A 15,344-nucleotide genomic window follows, 5' to 3' on the forward strand; every position below is an offset into this window, starting at 1 on the left:
ATGATGTTTGCTTACTACAAACATCAAGAGAACACGGCTGAATCTACCTAATATCATCATTTTGGGGCCCATCGGAACCGCAGGGCTCCTGGACTTGCGGCCCCCACAGGGCCCCTCTGAAATCTGAGGCCATAGAACGATCAGCAAAGTAGATCCCCAAGTAAGACCTCCAATATCATTCATTTTTATAACTTCATGTTGAGACCAAAGTATCTGACACATCAGTTATCACATTTATTGTATAAGCCACGTGCTCTGCCTGACCTTAAGATTACACCTGCTGATGCAACGTAATATTGGCAACTGTCCTCACAACGTTGCAAGGCTCCCTTCAGTAACATATCCGAACGAGAAATAAAGCTTCACAACAGTAGCGCAAAGGTGAAATATCTATCCAACAAAGAAATCAATCACGGGTACTCAAACGCGAGTGCATTTAGAAGAGAACACGTTCTTCAAAAAATGTGTACTTCAAGGAGCGTGAGCTTCAATGAGATTTACCGATGCATCGGGGTCCACCCCACATTCGGATCTTCTAACATTACAGCTGGAGTCTGATGAGCAATCTGGGATCTGGTGATTACCATGATTATGGAAGCCATGTAACTTTGCAAATCAATCTTCCATTTACCTGAGAATTTAATTAGCACCCTAACAGGCTGGCAGTTTCGCCTTCTAGCACATTGGCAGGTTCACCTTCTAGCACATTGGATCAAGATAGCCTAATTCAAGGCATGACAAACTACACACAGAGGTCGCACCACCTAAATTAAAACCTAGTACTATTCCCAGCTCATCTATCACTCAGTACTATGTGATTTTAAGCCCAATATGACGATCTTTCAGTCCTAAAGAGGCGATGACCATCTATACACTATTTCGGCCTGCCAGCTCCTGGAAGCTGCTGCTGTGACAGATACCACCCTGCGGTGCTGCAGTTGCTGTAAATCTAGGACCATTTTATTACCCTTCTTGCCTACTGGGTTGGTCACCTTAGGCTCTATTATAGCCCCTGTATTACCAATCTAGGTGATTGAGCTGCTCACCTTCGCCGCCAGTCTGACAACATCTGAACACATAGCAGTGCCTCCACAAGAACAGACAGATAAGAGTTTAAAAGGACCACAAAGCAACACAAGATTACCGAGAAGGCCTATGAAGCAGAGCTACCCGATGCAGAGACATTTTGGAAGCGTTTATCTTGGAAGTACATAGAATAGTAAAGAATACACAACAAACATCTGACAGTCCAGAAGTGACTCCTCCGAAAGTCTAGAAATTATCCGAAGACAATGCTGTAGTGCACTAAAGCTACCTTTTCAAAAGTACAACTCCCATCCAAATATGGACAAAAAAGAAAGTTAAAAAAAGTCTTGAAAGGGCCAAAGCCGAACGCCAAACTCAGACTCTCCTATCAAAAATAAGCAGGAAATTAATGCCACAATGGAAATAAGCTTAAAAAGTCTTGTGGATATACACGGCTTTGCCAAATAAACTAAAGAAAAAAACTGACAGCATGCATAGTGAGATTGCTGCAATCCGCTAAGACACCAGAATCACAGAGGCAGGGAGTAGAATTAGCTATTTGGAGGACTCAGACTCTAAAATGAGTAAATACATCCAAACGCTCAACGTCACCACAAATTCACTTTCCAAACACCTTTCATAGTTAGAAGGCAGGAACAGACACAGAAACTTAAGGATCTTTGGAATCCCACAGGGAGAAGAAGACTCAGCGGAATCATGCATCGTCTTTCTAGAGAAGTGGTTCACACAAGCCACAAATCTGTCATTTAACAAACCTCTTGAATGTGATAGGGCTCACAGAGTCCCAACAAAGAAGATACCGAACCAAAAATCTCCAAGGCCAATGGTATGCAAGCCACTACGCTACCAACATGTTTGGTTGATCCTGTCTTTCATGAAAAAACACAATCATATACCATGAATGGATAATAAAATCTTCATTTCTCAGGACTACTGTAAATCAAGAAAAGGCTTCCTAGCTCTCCACCCAAGATTGAAAGCCATGAAGCCCCTCAAAATATCGCAATCTGGTTCAATGCACTCTACTTATCTTCACTGATCACATCACTCTCAAGAAATTCCTCTAAGATAAGAAAGAGGCGCTAATGGACATCTTAAGTTCTGGCCAGTCCAATTTGAAATCAAAACATTAACCTCCTAACTTAAGTAGTGATATAGAAGGTGCTGAATTGATAGATGTTCTAATGTAACCTGCTTGACCGGTCTACATAATCAATATCTACATAATCGATAGCGCCAAGCTTCTGGCTACCACTATACCCATAATGCAAGGTGTATAACCTTCTAAGAAGATCTGGAACCAAGAAGACTGCTCACAACAAAGAAGAAAGACAACAGCCCAAAAGGAGCAGCCAAGTGATGTACCATGGCATATTGCGACCATTTTTGTTTTATTTGTTTTTCTATAAAAGTGGCAGTCTTACTTAACAGTTGGCCATAATGATCATGTGCACCATACAGGATAGACTGATGTATCCTGGAACACTTAATATAAGAGAAAAATCATCAGTATTATCAAGGCTTATATTTGATATATATAATGGGTCGGAAGGCCACCAGTTTCGGTTGGTTTGCTGTTATAGTTGTTCTCAGGAATAGAGCTGAATGCTGCTATTACTTATGTTTAAAAAAAAGTAGTAATGAAGGAGACTGTCAGAGAGCTCCTCTTTAATAATACCTCTTTCATGCATATAATTAGTCATGCAATTATGTTCCCCTGTAGGAGTGGTTCTTCCTCCTATCGCCATGCCTGTTTGCTATTTGTGGTAAGGAGGGGGAGAGGGTAGGGTCAAAAGAGGGAAGGTACGGTTTATTTCAGTATATTACTTTTTCGTCCTTTTTTTCAACTGTTCCATACATTTTATTTTTTGTATTTCTTCTGTCAGCACTACTATGAGCGGACCAAAACACACAAGCATATATACTATAACTAACACATACACATTCCTACTAAGAGAATACACCACACTGCAAACTTGATCCCACATCAAAACCATAAGTGGCCCTTAAGCAATCCCCTAGCTTGCTCCAGTGGAAATGTTTATATCTTTTTTTATATAATTCTGTTTATTGGCATTTCTGTTAAGATTACAGTACATTGAAACCAACAATACATGGTGGGCATTTCAGCTACAGTGCAGACATCGAAACCTAGGGACACGGTGCATAGTAAGTAACAAAGAGATGCTGATCTTCGAATGTAGGGTACAGTACATTTAGTATGATATTGACATGTGAGGCATATACATTTACACAACATTCTTTCTAGAAAGCCTCCGCACTGGCCTCAGACTCTCCGACCTCCTCCTGGCTATCAGGTTGCACAGGTGCCACAGTGGCGTCAGTTTCCTCTCCCAAGCCCCTCAGTAGGTATGCTATGAGAGGCGCCCATATGTCTTGGGGCCTCGATTGGGCAGGGAGCAGTTCTGCGTAAATGACATTTTGCTCCTGGCAATAGGTGAGGTCAGATAACCAGTCCTTAAATTTGGGCGCCCTGCCCCTTCCCCATCTGCATGCAACTTTACGCTTTGTGCCAGAAAGCGGTTAGTGTTGCCTTTGTGTCCAGGGAGGTATCCCAGGAGACCCATTTTGGGTGTAAGTTCAGATCCCTCCCCAATCATGTCTTCTGGGCCGCCACCACCTCGGACCAATAGTGCGCCACGGACCTACACTCCAATGCAACATGTAGGAACCCATCCCCTCCCCCCACAGTGGTCACATTTATCGTTGTCCCGCAGTTGAAGTTTGTGCAGCTTCTCTGGAGTATAATATATGCGGTGGAGAAATTTGAAGTGTTTGATCCTAAACCTACTAGTAGCTGTGATGCGCTCAGTCTGCTGACAACAGTATGCCCAGGCTTCGTCAGTAAGTTGATGACCTAGTTCCGTTTCCCATCCCTGCCTCGCTTTCGTGGGCCCGTTAGTCCTGCCCCTGTGATGGCTTTGTATATCCGTGATACAGCGTGTGGTGCCCAAGCACGCAGTATCAGATGTAGCGGGAGCAGTGTGGGGGGCTCCTCCGGGAACGCAGGTGTAGTGGCCATGGCATCCTGTCATAGGCGTATGTATAGGAAGCGATCCATGGTTGTGGGAAATGTGCCACCGAATAGGGAGCAACAGGGAATACAGCATAGGTGTCTGGGATCGTTTGGCTGTGGCTCGCCACGCATTATTAGTGCATGACACTGTGGAGCATGATCCTCCAGCCATTTTGTTATCTATGCCTAATAGGCCTACAACGGAGGCAGACGCATCAAGCCCTTGTTCGACCACCAGGTGAGTCATGAAGGGCGCAGGATACAGCCAATATGCTGCGTAGTGTGCCTGGGCACTGAGATAGTAGAGTTCCGGATCAGGTGCTTCGAAGCCGCCCTGGGAAAATGGCAGAGTCAGGGTGCTCCACTTGATCCGAGGCTGCTTTCCTCCCCACGCCAGACGGATAAGTTGACTCTTCAGCCTGGTGAAGAAGTGGCGACCCGGCGAAAAGGGGATGTTTGTAAACAAGTAAAGGAATTTGGGCAAAACGACCATTTTCATTAAGGCCACACGGCCCGCAAGGGAGATCAGAAGAGCTATCCATCTGGTGATCAAGTTTTCCACTTTGTCGAGAACCACTCCATAGTTTGCCCTCATTAGCGCATCTTTATCTTTATTGATGGTGATACCGAGATACCGGACCTCTTCGTCGCACCACTGCAGCGGGTACTCCATTGGCAACTGAGCGGTGCTATTAGTAAGCGGCAGGACTTGGGACTTTCCCCAATTTATTGTAATGGCCTGAGTAGGCCCCAAACCTTATTATTTCAAGAATCATAGCGTTTAATCCATTGCTAGGCTCTCGCACATATAACGTGATATCATCTGCATAGAGCGAAATTAGGACGGGTCGGGTGGGATAGTCTAGTAGATATTGTTTGCGATGCTGTCACAGCATGGCAGCCAAACAGCAGGGGTGAAAGGGGACACCCCTGCCGCGTGCCTCTGGATATAGCGAAGTCTGAGGACCGCTCCCCATTCAAGAGTAATGTGGCCATGGGTAGATGTTACAGCAGTTTAATCCAGATGAGGAACCCAGGCGGGAATCCCATATGGGTCAAGACCGTGAACAAGTAGCCCCATTCCAGGGAGTCGAACGCTTTGGTGGAGTCTAAAAAGACTACCACCACCTGTTCATCCTGGTCTATTCCTTGCATGATGGAAAACAGAGTATGTAGATTATGAGAGGTGGATGAGCCTGGTATAAAGCCGTCTGATGAGGTTTTCCATCAGAAGGAGAGCCTGTTGGCCAGCACTTTTGCCAGTATTTTGACATCGCAGTTTATTAAAGACAGTGGTCGATACGAATCCGGGTAATCCGGGGGTTTCCCAGGTTTCAAAAGGGAGACTGATGTGGCTTCACGCATCGTGGTTGGGAGTGATCCCGCATTGACCGCCTCTTTGTATAGTGCCTTAAGAAAGGGGGTGAGTGTGTCTATATAGGTTTGTTAAAATTCGATGCCTAGTCCATTCCCGTTCACTATTTGCATTATGGCTTCCTGAATTTCGTCCAGTTGGAACTCGGACGCCAGGAATTTCCACTGCCGATCGCTAAGCCAGGCCAGTTCTATCTGCTCGAGGCATTGAGGATTCTCCTCTTGGCGCGCTACGCGTGTCGTGTACAGTGCGTGGTGAACACCCTCATAATGTCCAACGTGTCCCGTTAGAGTGTCCCGTCCCCAATACGTGATTCGCAGTTTTCGGCGGTCTGATAGTTTCTGCTAGTGCTCTGCTAGGTTGCTCGCCCTCCCCGTATTTGTGCGCCGTATAATATTTTCAGTGGAAACGGCATTCTCTCTCCGCCTCTGCTTGATATTCCGTGAGGAGTTCCCGAATTTTGGCTAGGGCCGGGCCACCACGTGCCCCATGGGCTCTGGGTTCCAGCTGCCGGAGCTGGTGATCTAAGCTGGTTATGGTAGTGCAAATATCTCTGAGGATACCCCCGTGTTGGCTATGCAATGACCTCTAACTGTAACCTTCAACGCTTCCCATACTATGGTCAGGGAGGGGACTGAGTCTATGTTGAGCCTAAGGAACTCCTCGAGCATTTCCCCCAATTCCAACTGGAACGCCTGATCGAGTAGCTTTGTAGGGAGGAGGTGCCACTGTCTTGGTATGGGCTGCAGGCCCGGAGGGTGCAGCACCATAAGCACTGGGGAGTGATCTGAGTAGGTGCGTGTTAGGTGGCGAGCGGAGAGAGCATGTACTGCCATACCCTGTGATGCGACCCACATGTCTAGCCGAGACCAGTTATTGTGTACAGTTGAATAAAATGTGCCTTCCCGCAGCATGGGATGGAGGTGGCGCCAGACATCCACCAGCAGGTTGTCTGCTAGTATTCGCTGGAGTTGTCGTTGGGCTTTGGTATAGTGGTGTGGTAGTGGGTGGGAGCGGTCCCAGGATGGATTCAATGTTAGGTTGAAGTCCCCTCACCATATAAGGTGAGTCGAGCCAATATCTACTATGCGCGCCCACAGGGTAATGTAGTAGTCTTCGTCATCTGTGTTGGGTCCGTAGCTGCAGACTAGTGTGACTGACTCGGACGCTGGCCTGCCCTTTGTCATGCAGTATCTCCCCTGTGGGTCAAGCGCAGACCCCTCTTCTGTGTAGGGAACCGTGCTGAATTCGAGGAGAAGTATCTTTGAGAGGCCCATCTGGAGGCAAACTGAGGTTGTTGTGTAGGGAGCGTGTGCGTTTCCTGCAGCATGGCCACACTAACATGGTGCCTGTCCAGGTAAGCTAGGAGGTGTTGTTTGTTTCTGGGGTTGCCCAGCCCCCGTACGTTCCATGTTAAAAATCCAATGTGTGCCTCTGTGTGGGCGTGGTATCCCTGACCCGCCATTCCCTAGGGTGTTGTGTGTACACGTAAAGAAAGCCCATGCAGCCATCTCTGAGTGCGTGTGATTCACATATGTACCGTTGTCCATTGTGTAAGTAGGAATGCCCACCTGAAATCCCATCTGCTCCTTCCACAACGGCAACCCCAACTTGCCGTGCACAGCCCCCCTCACTTAACCCCTCCCAACTTTATTATAGATACTTGAGCTCCCTGCATCACCAATGCCCCGGATGAACTTCTCGCTGACAGTTCTATGGCATTGTACGACAGCAGTTCTACTGCGACGTTCTTTTACAATAACACATAAGAGCTAACAATCAGGATATCAGTTAGTGTTCGGGTCTCAGGGTCACTAGTAACTTTTCCTTGGCAACAGCATAACAGAACAATCCCCAATGAGGGGGAAAAGGTGAGCGCCCTAAGAGATATTTGCACTGAGGGGTGTGACCGCACCTCCTGGATTACCATTACAGGCAGGAGGGTGCCCCTAAATGCACATTATGAGTTCTTGCAGGGTACTCACTGTCCATGTTCACTCAAGTAAAAGTTTGTTATGTTAGACAGGGACAAACATTAAGTGTTACCTGCTGCTCCTCGTCCACACTCGCACCGTCAATGTCCACAGATATACCTGCAGGGAGCTGTGTCCCAAGCACCCAATTGTTATTGCCAGTCCTCGTCCCGCTGCGTAGATTCCTCCCTGTCGCCAGGGACGGGGCTATCCACTCTCTTCGCAGCCAGCACTGTTTTTTTTAAGAAGTCCGCCGCTTGCTGTGGTGTGTTGCATATATGGTGTTTGCCATCGTAGGTAAGACGGAGACGTGCAGGGTAGAGCATGGGTTATTCCACGCCCTCTTGCTGTAGTTTTTTCTTGATGGGTGCAAACTTCTTACGCGCCTCCTGGACATGGAGAGTAACATTGGGATACAGGGACAGGGCATTGTTCTCAAATACAATATCTTTTAGCTCCCTCGTCTTGCGTAGCTCTGTGTCGTGATCACGGTAGTTGAGTGGTCTCGCGACTATGGGCCTGGGCGGTGCTCCGGGAGGGGGCTTCGGTGCCAGCGTGCGATGCGCCCACTCTATGACCAGGATTCTCGAGAAACTCTCCTGCCCGAAGCATGTGATAAGCAGCCGCTCCACGTAGTCCTCAAGTCTTCCGGTGTTGGTCCTCTCCGAGACGCCTGTTATGCGGATGTTGTTTCGCCTGGAGGGGGCTTCAATGTCCTCATTCTTCGCCGCTATCACCTTCAGCAGCTTGTCGATGTCTGTGAGCTGTCCGGCCGCCTGCGCGTGGTCGTCTTCAAAGGTGGAAATTCGCGTTTCTGACTCTTTGTTTCTCCCATCTTGCTTCGCGATCTTTTGTGTAAATTGATCCATCCTTGCGCACATGGAGTCCATTTTATCCTCGATGGAGGCGAAGCTAGCTTTAATTGTGCTGAGTATCGTCTTCATGTCAACCTCGTCCTCATCTCTGTTTGCCCTACTGCCATTGTCCTGCTCCATCTCGGACGGCTGTCCTCTTGGCGTCCTGCGGTGTTTCGAAAGTCAGCTTAGGTTGTTTACCGTCAATTCTCCCCATTGTGATATCGGTCTTGCCCCAGGGCGGGAAGATGCTGGTGACTGCTATGCTGCCACAGTAGCTGCTGTTCGTTGCGTGCTCTTTTCAGCCACTAGATAAGCAGGCGTGTGCTGGTGCTGTATGGGTGATCTTAGATTTGCAGGACTCTGTCGCGGCAGAAGCAGTACGTGCCCCACTCCCGGGATTGTATTTGCGCGTGGTTCACTATATGAATCAATGGATGTGGGACCGCGCAGCAGCCCAGATGTGCCGTGTGATGCCGGGCACGGATGTTGTCAGGCCTGCTCCCTTTAGGCTCCCGCTGTGTAGGCTGGTGTCTCCGTTGCACTCCTGTCCCCCAGTCCCCCACGCCAACCCGACAGTGTGTCCAATGGCAGAGAGCGCAGGATCAGCGCATGGGCCTCTCCCCACGGACCCTAAATAGATGTGTCTCCCATGTCCCTGGCCAGTCTCAGTACTGGGGCTATGCGTACCTCCACTCCGGTATTCTAAGCACTGCGTGCGCACCAGGGCCCTCAGACCACTCGCCGACACCACGCCCCCCCTCTCCGCACCGGCATCGGGGACCTGGGGGGGCCAGCGCCGATTCTCCAGGGCAGGCAACATGTGGCTATTGAGCTCGCTTGATGCAATCCTCCGATGTCTCGACGTGTCAACAGACTCTTTCAACAGGTCTGCTAACACCAATGGCTCCATTCATAAGGAAGTCTGAAATGTGTTCCAGTTGATTATTCCTACATTCAGAGCATATTTGCAACTTTTTGGGAAATCCATCAGAAATTCCGGAAATACTTTTAGGTCGATGGGACTGTCACTGCTTTCAAAGCATTTGCACATAAAGTAACATTCATGCATTCAGTAAATAAATTTACATGGGCGCATTCACAAATGTAACAAGTGTGTATTTCCTTAAGGAATCTAGGGGCATATGTATCAAACGATTTTTTAATCGCAAACGCTGCGATTCGCAAAATAACAGCGTTTGCGATTAAAAAATCGGTAATCGGGATGTATGAGCCAAATCCCATCGCAAAATTAAGGAATTGCTAATTTAGCGATTTCTTAATTTTGCGTAAGCATTTAAGAAATCGCAAATTGCGATTTCTTAAATGATATGTAAAAAGCACCCAAGTTGTGCGAATTATCCTTAAGAAATCGCAAATTACCACCAACTTCCAGTTGGTGGCAATTTGCGATTTCCTTTCAAAATGCACTTTTTTGAATTTTACAAAGTGCCACGTGGCGCTCATACATGCCCTTAGGGCATGTATGTGCGCCATATGCACACACATGCTCATTTCAGGGGTGCATCAGGGTGTCATCATGACACCCTTGCACCTTTGAAATTATTCTCAAATTGCGATTAGCAAATTGCGATTCGCTATTTGAGAATTACTTCCCATTCATTCCTATGGGTCTCCTGGCCCATAGAAATGAATGGGAAGGTATTCCTTAATTGCGATTTCGCAATTTGCTAATCGCAATTAAGGAATTTTAAGAAATCGCAAAAAGTTTGCAATTTTTTAAATACATCCCGTTTTGCAATTCTCAAATAGCGATTCTTTAAAAATCGCTATTTGAGAATCGCAAATGGTGATGTTGATACATATGCCCCTAGTGCTGCATTTACATCAGTAGCTTTAAGTTTGTTTGCTTTTTTCTGCATGACAATAAACATCTGTGCCCATAGTTGAATATCTTTGAATGGATACAGATTTAAAAAATATTTAGAAAACTACTCGTTCAAATTTGCAATAAGTTCTAGTATCCAGGAAAACACCCAATCCTCGTCCATTGTAGAAGATTTGCTCTTTCTTAATAATGCAACAAAACACTTTTCTCACTCTTGATCACCCCGGAACATGGGCTCTATGCATGCAGAAGGGGGTTTAATAATATGTGGTAAAAGAAGAACATACTTCACATAGGGTGACAACCTCCCTCCAGTTCCCACTGTTTACAGTTGTGCACTTCTGTGATATAAACTAATGCATTCTAGGTGCTGCAGTCTTATTTTGCTTCCATTAAACATAAACACCTGTAAACAATGATTTGAAGTTGAAAAGTTCAGTACTTGAGACAATCTCTGAAATAATGTGGAATGTGGTGTTCAACCTAACTTGACTTCAATTTTTGATTTCTTACGTCGTCAGCCAACAAAGTGTGCTTTTGGTCTTGATGGAGTTGATCATGACATGGTTGGTGATGTTTGAGAAGTACTGATTGTTGACGACTGTAAGATAAAAACACTTAACATTAAAAGTCTTAATAACTGAGATGTGAAAAATGAGAATGGTGCTTGTTTACTTCTTTTGAGAAACGATTTAGAAATATATAGTACATATTGAAACATATGTGTTTATAGATGACATGTGATTTTCCATCTCAAGAAAACTTTGGAATTACCTGGGAAAAGTTATAATAATCCTAATGCGATGTCTACAAATTTTCAGAGGACAGGATGATCTGCTCTCATAGCATTAGGTTTCAAATGTGTATGCCAGGACAACTATAAGATCTTTTAAGCACCAGAAAAAAGTTATCAATTTCTCCATCATCTAGGAGTAAGTTGATACATTGAAGACATATGCATTATTTTGAGAATAACACCCATTGCAAAAAGACTCTTTGAGAATAAGACTCAGAAAACACTAAACATGACACTCTTCCACCATTTGTACTCCCAGTGTTAGGAAATATGATTTTCTTGGTACCTGTTTTATGCTGTAATCGGAGATCATTTTAAGAGCTCATCTGTGCTAGATAAATTTAGGAATAAAATAGAAACTGCATATTCACTTATCTTCATTCTTTTAATAAGATTACTGTTTTCATATTGAAAACAGAAAACTGATAATCTTCATTACTCATGTAGACCTCTTGGCGAACACTACTGTACTAATCAATGTGTGCCCACTTTGTGCACCTCCAGGACACTTTGGTATTACAGAACGGGAACAGCAGACTCCTATGTGGCCCCTTCTGTAATACAAACAGTGCTGGCACACTTGTAGTACCAGTGCTATCATTAGAGGGTGTTACCTCATTTGCATGGGGCATGGCCCGATGCAAATGAGGGAATCAGTTTGCCACTGTGCATGCGCTGTATTATGGACATGGGCGCATAGGAAAATATGCCTTTAGGGGGCACACTGAAAGTGTGTCAAAATAAGGTTATCTCACAAAAAGGTCATTTAATGGAGCAATTATGACCAAAAGGAATACCACTCCAAAGTATAATATTCACAACAGGTAACCTAATGGAAACTATTCTACTATGTGAATCACAAAGTGCATAAAAAAAGCATTAGCTTTTTAAAGACGAGAACCCTCACTCACCACTTGGGTGACATGTTTCATCATTGGGTTCCCTCTTACACACAGTGCCCGCAAGGTGCACTGTGTGGGCTACAACTCTCCCTCTGGAGAGGAGCGTGAGGTGTTTTTAACTCCAATGTTAGAGGCGAATGAGGGGCAGAGTGCAAAAAATAATATCAAAAGTGCATTAAAACCATCTCATAAAGGGAAAAAGCACTTTAATAACTATCCCCAATGAATGGAATTAAAACTAGTGTGACGATAGGAGTAAGGATATTTCCTATCTAACTAGGTCGTCATGTTTCTGCCCAGGTGACCAAACGTTCCAGGCATTCATCAGGACCATTAACTTGTCACTTTGCAAAAATGCGAGAAACGAAAACCATACTTATGTAAAATATAAGTGTTGTCGAGACCGACTCCTGTCTGGTCTTCTTGCTGTAATGAGTAAACACACTTATTAGTTATTCACATATTCATATAAGAATTAAAATATTAACCTCGTGTATTGTGAAAATAGTGCCTGATAAACACCACCAAAGTGAAAACCACATGAATAAATCATTATTCTCACCAATGGCAAATAAAAAGTCTGCCTCTACTTTGTACAGGTCCTTTATCTATATGCGGGTACCTGCATGTCAAAATAAATCACATCAAAGGCCAGTGTTGGGACAACTTCTTTTTAAAAAACACAAACAACAAACAAAATGTCTTTTGTGTGTGACCACATGAGCTAGTGTCTTATCATTCTCATATGCGCTAGCACATTGTCACTAACACTACAACGCATCTTTCAAACATTTATAATACAAAAAGATCTAAAGTAGGATATTATAATCCCATTACATCCCACATTCTTCATGCATCAGACATGTGTACTAACTCACACGACTCTTGCGACCACGCGATGTCCAAATACCAGGTAGTCCTCGAGCCACCGCCTCAACCTCTCTCACAATGTATAATAACCCAAAACTCGAGCATTATGTGTGAGGACCCTGAGCGCGGCTGTATCACACCTCCGTCTATCCCTTATCACGAAGGTACGATATATGCGTGTTACCGCTAGTCATATTTTCGCACTCACCAAATATCCCTGCATTGCTCCTTCATAATGAAGGCCACAAGAACGGGAGACCGCGACTAGTTCAACTCGTATTTATGAATGTTCGCCTAGCGTATTTCAACCCGGAAGTAGAATATACTATTTCCGGTTGACGGATTGTATTTTCAGCAAAATCTATAAAGAGTCTAATTTTATCAAGAAACATCAAGGTGATCTGCACAATCATTCACAATACTCGTATCCATTATGTGCTCGATATTCATTTGCTTAAAAAAACGTTCCTAATACGTTTTATTCAATACCTCATGTCTGTACCAATCTAATTCATTATGGGATATGTAGTGGTCATATATCCTTTCACACAAATACTATTAGAATACGGGGTGTAAAGGAAAACAATCATCACCCTTATATATCATGGATCACTGTACTTCAATACAGTAACTCATGTTCGTCCCAGTCTGATGTATTAAGGGATATGTAGTGATAGTGGATCCTTCATAAAGAAAGGGTGTAAAAGAGAACAATAATCACCCTTATATATCGTAGATTGTTAAAACGAATGTCACCAACGTACAGAACTAAATTGCAGGTCACCAAACAACATTATAGAGTATATATCTCTCTCTCTTCACAATGCATTCCACGGTATATCTTCATTCAAACCGAGGACATGGCTCCTCATGCGGAACACCCATCTCTGTTCCCTATGTAAGAGTACTCTATCCAGAGGCCCCATATTGATATCGTATTTTGGTTTATCAATAATGACCCATGTAAAATCATCCTCAGTGAGTGTTTTTTCTAGAAAATGTCTTGTCATACGTGTATTAGTTTTCTTGCACCGAAAAGCACTTCGGTGCTCCACCATCCTACACTTAACTTTTCTGGTGGTCATACCAATATACACCAATGAACACGGACATGTGATCATGTAAATGACCCCACTCGTGTTACAATTGGTATGTGAACTTAGTCTCCACGGGGTGTTAAGACCTAGATCTAACTGTGTGGTTTTCTTAGTAAATGGACACACCGAACATTTTCCACATGGATAATGTCCTACCACTGGTGCAGCACCCCATAGTGTAGTTTGTCTAGTCTCCTGTTGATCAATTCTTGGCCTAGTATGTACTAGTAGGTCTCAGAGATTATTACTACGTTTAAAAGCAAACAGAGGTCTGAGGAATAGATCTACCTTTTTTGCATTCTGCCCCTCATTCACCTTTAAAATTGGAGTGAAAAACACCTCACGCTCCTCTCCAGAGGGAGAGTTGTAGCCCACACAGTGCACCTTGCGGGCACTGTGTGTAAGAGGGAACCCAATGATGAAGCATGTCACCCAAGTGGTGAGTGAGGGTTCTCGTCTTTAAAAAGCGAATGCTGTTTTTGCACTTTGTGATTCACATAGTAGTATAGTTTCCATTAGGTTACCTGTTGTGAATATTATTGTCAAAATAAGGTGGCACACTTCCAGTGCTCCTCTTAGAGGCAGCCCTCTGAAAGGGAGAAAGTGGTCCCTTGGACCTCCCAGAAATCCCTTTGCAGGCTGGGGCAGGTATTCACTGCACTCGCCTGCAAGGGGATCTCTCTCCCCTCTTTAAAGTGAAGGTGGATGCCACCTGCTCTGTGAAACATGGAGCAGCTTTGAAGAAGTTGCTCTGTATTTCACTTGAATGTGCTGCCCCCAGGAAAGTACAAGTTCGAGGCTGCCCTGAGGGTAGCGCATTTAAAATCATATGGTGCACTTTCCCTGTTTGCCCATGGCACACCTATTTAAAGGTGGTGTACCATTGTGCAAACAGGGAAAATGTGCTATATATGTAACACAACCACAGGTGTTTTCCTCCTGAAAACAGGTGAATTTTCCAAAAGGGAATCTGGAAGGAGATTATGAATTAATGGTAAAATTGTATACATAAATACTGGTCCCCCCAAATTCCGCATTTACTAGTAGACTCTAAGGAGTGCTACTAGTCATCGCCAATTAACTACCCCCTCCTAATGGAGTTACCAGTATCCTTGCTGTCAGTAACTCCAAAGAATGGAGTTAATGAGTCTAGGCTACTGAGGCCATTCAAAATGCAATATAAAAGTTTCTAATTGTTATACACCAGAGTTAAAGTGTGCTCAATGTAAGCATATATAGATATACTTGAAACACATTTCAGTATTCATTTTCTTACAATTATCTTTTCAAAAGGTAATAGTTACCCCACCCTCCCTTCCATACCCCAGCTGTACCTTTGCAATAGCAGTGTCAGGTTCTTCTGACCTCCACTCCAATCTGATTAATCTATTTGTGTGTGTCATCTGTACCAAACTTTATTTAGAATGGTATTTGGACAAAATATTGGAAACACAAATATCATGGGAAAGAATATCTTGTCAACAAGAAGTGGATCAGTGGTAACTCCAGTCCAGGGTTTGCGGTTCGCCAGAGGCAGACGTCAG

The 15,344-nt window shown here is 44.6% G+C and overlaps 1 protein-coding gene across 4 annotated transcripts in view; it reads right to left on the reverse strand.

The window, feature by feature from the left end:
• The window catches only part of LOC146816674 (adhesion G protein-coupled receptor F5-like), a 788,188-nt gene that overhangs the window by 37,827 nt on the left and 735,017 nt on the right, over positions 1 to 15,344 (reverse strand). For 2 of the 4 annotated variants that reach the window (XM_085609154.1, XM_085609152.1), the window contains one exon: positions 10,649 to 10,736. The exons of the other annotated variants lie outside the window; for them this stretch is intronic. In XM_085609154.1, coding sequence (XP_085465280.1) covers positions 10,692 to 10,736 — 45 coding nt within the window. In that variant the 3' untranslated portion in view covers positions 10,649 to 10,691. The remainder of the gene's footprint in view (positions 1 to 10,648; positions 10,737 to 15,344) is intronic. 4 annotated transcript variants of the gene reach the window in all.

This window comes from Triturus cristatus, chromosome 6, assembly GCF_964204655.1.
Source record: "Triturus cristatus chromosome 6, aTriCri1.1, whole genome shotgun sequence".
NCBI lineage: Eukaryota > Metazoa > Chordata > Amphibia > Caudata > Salamandridae > Triturus > Triturus cristatus.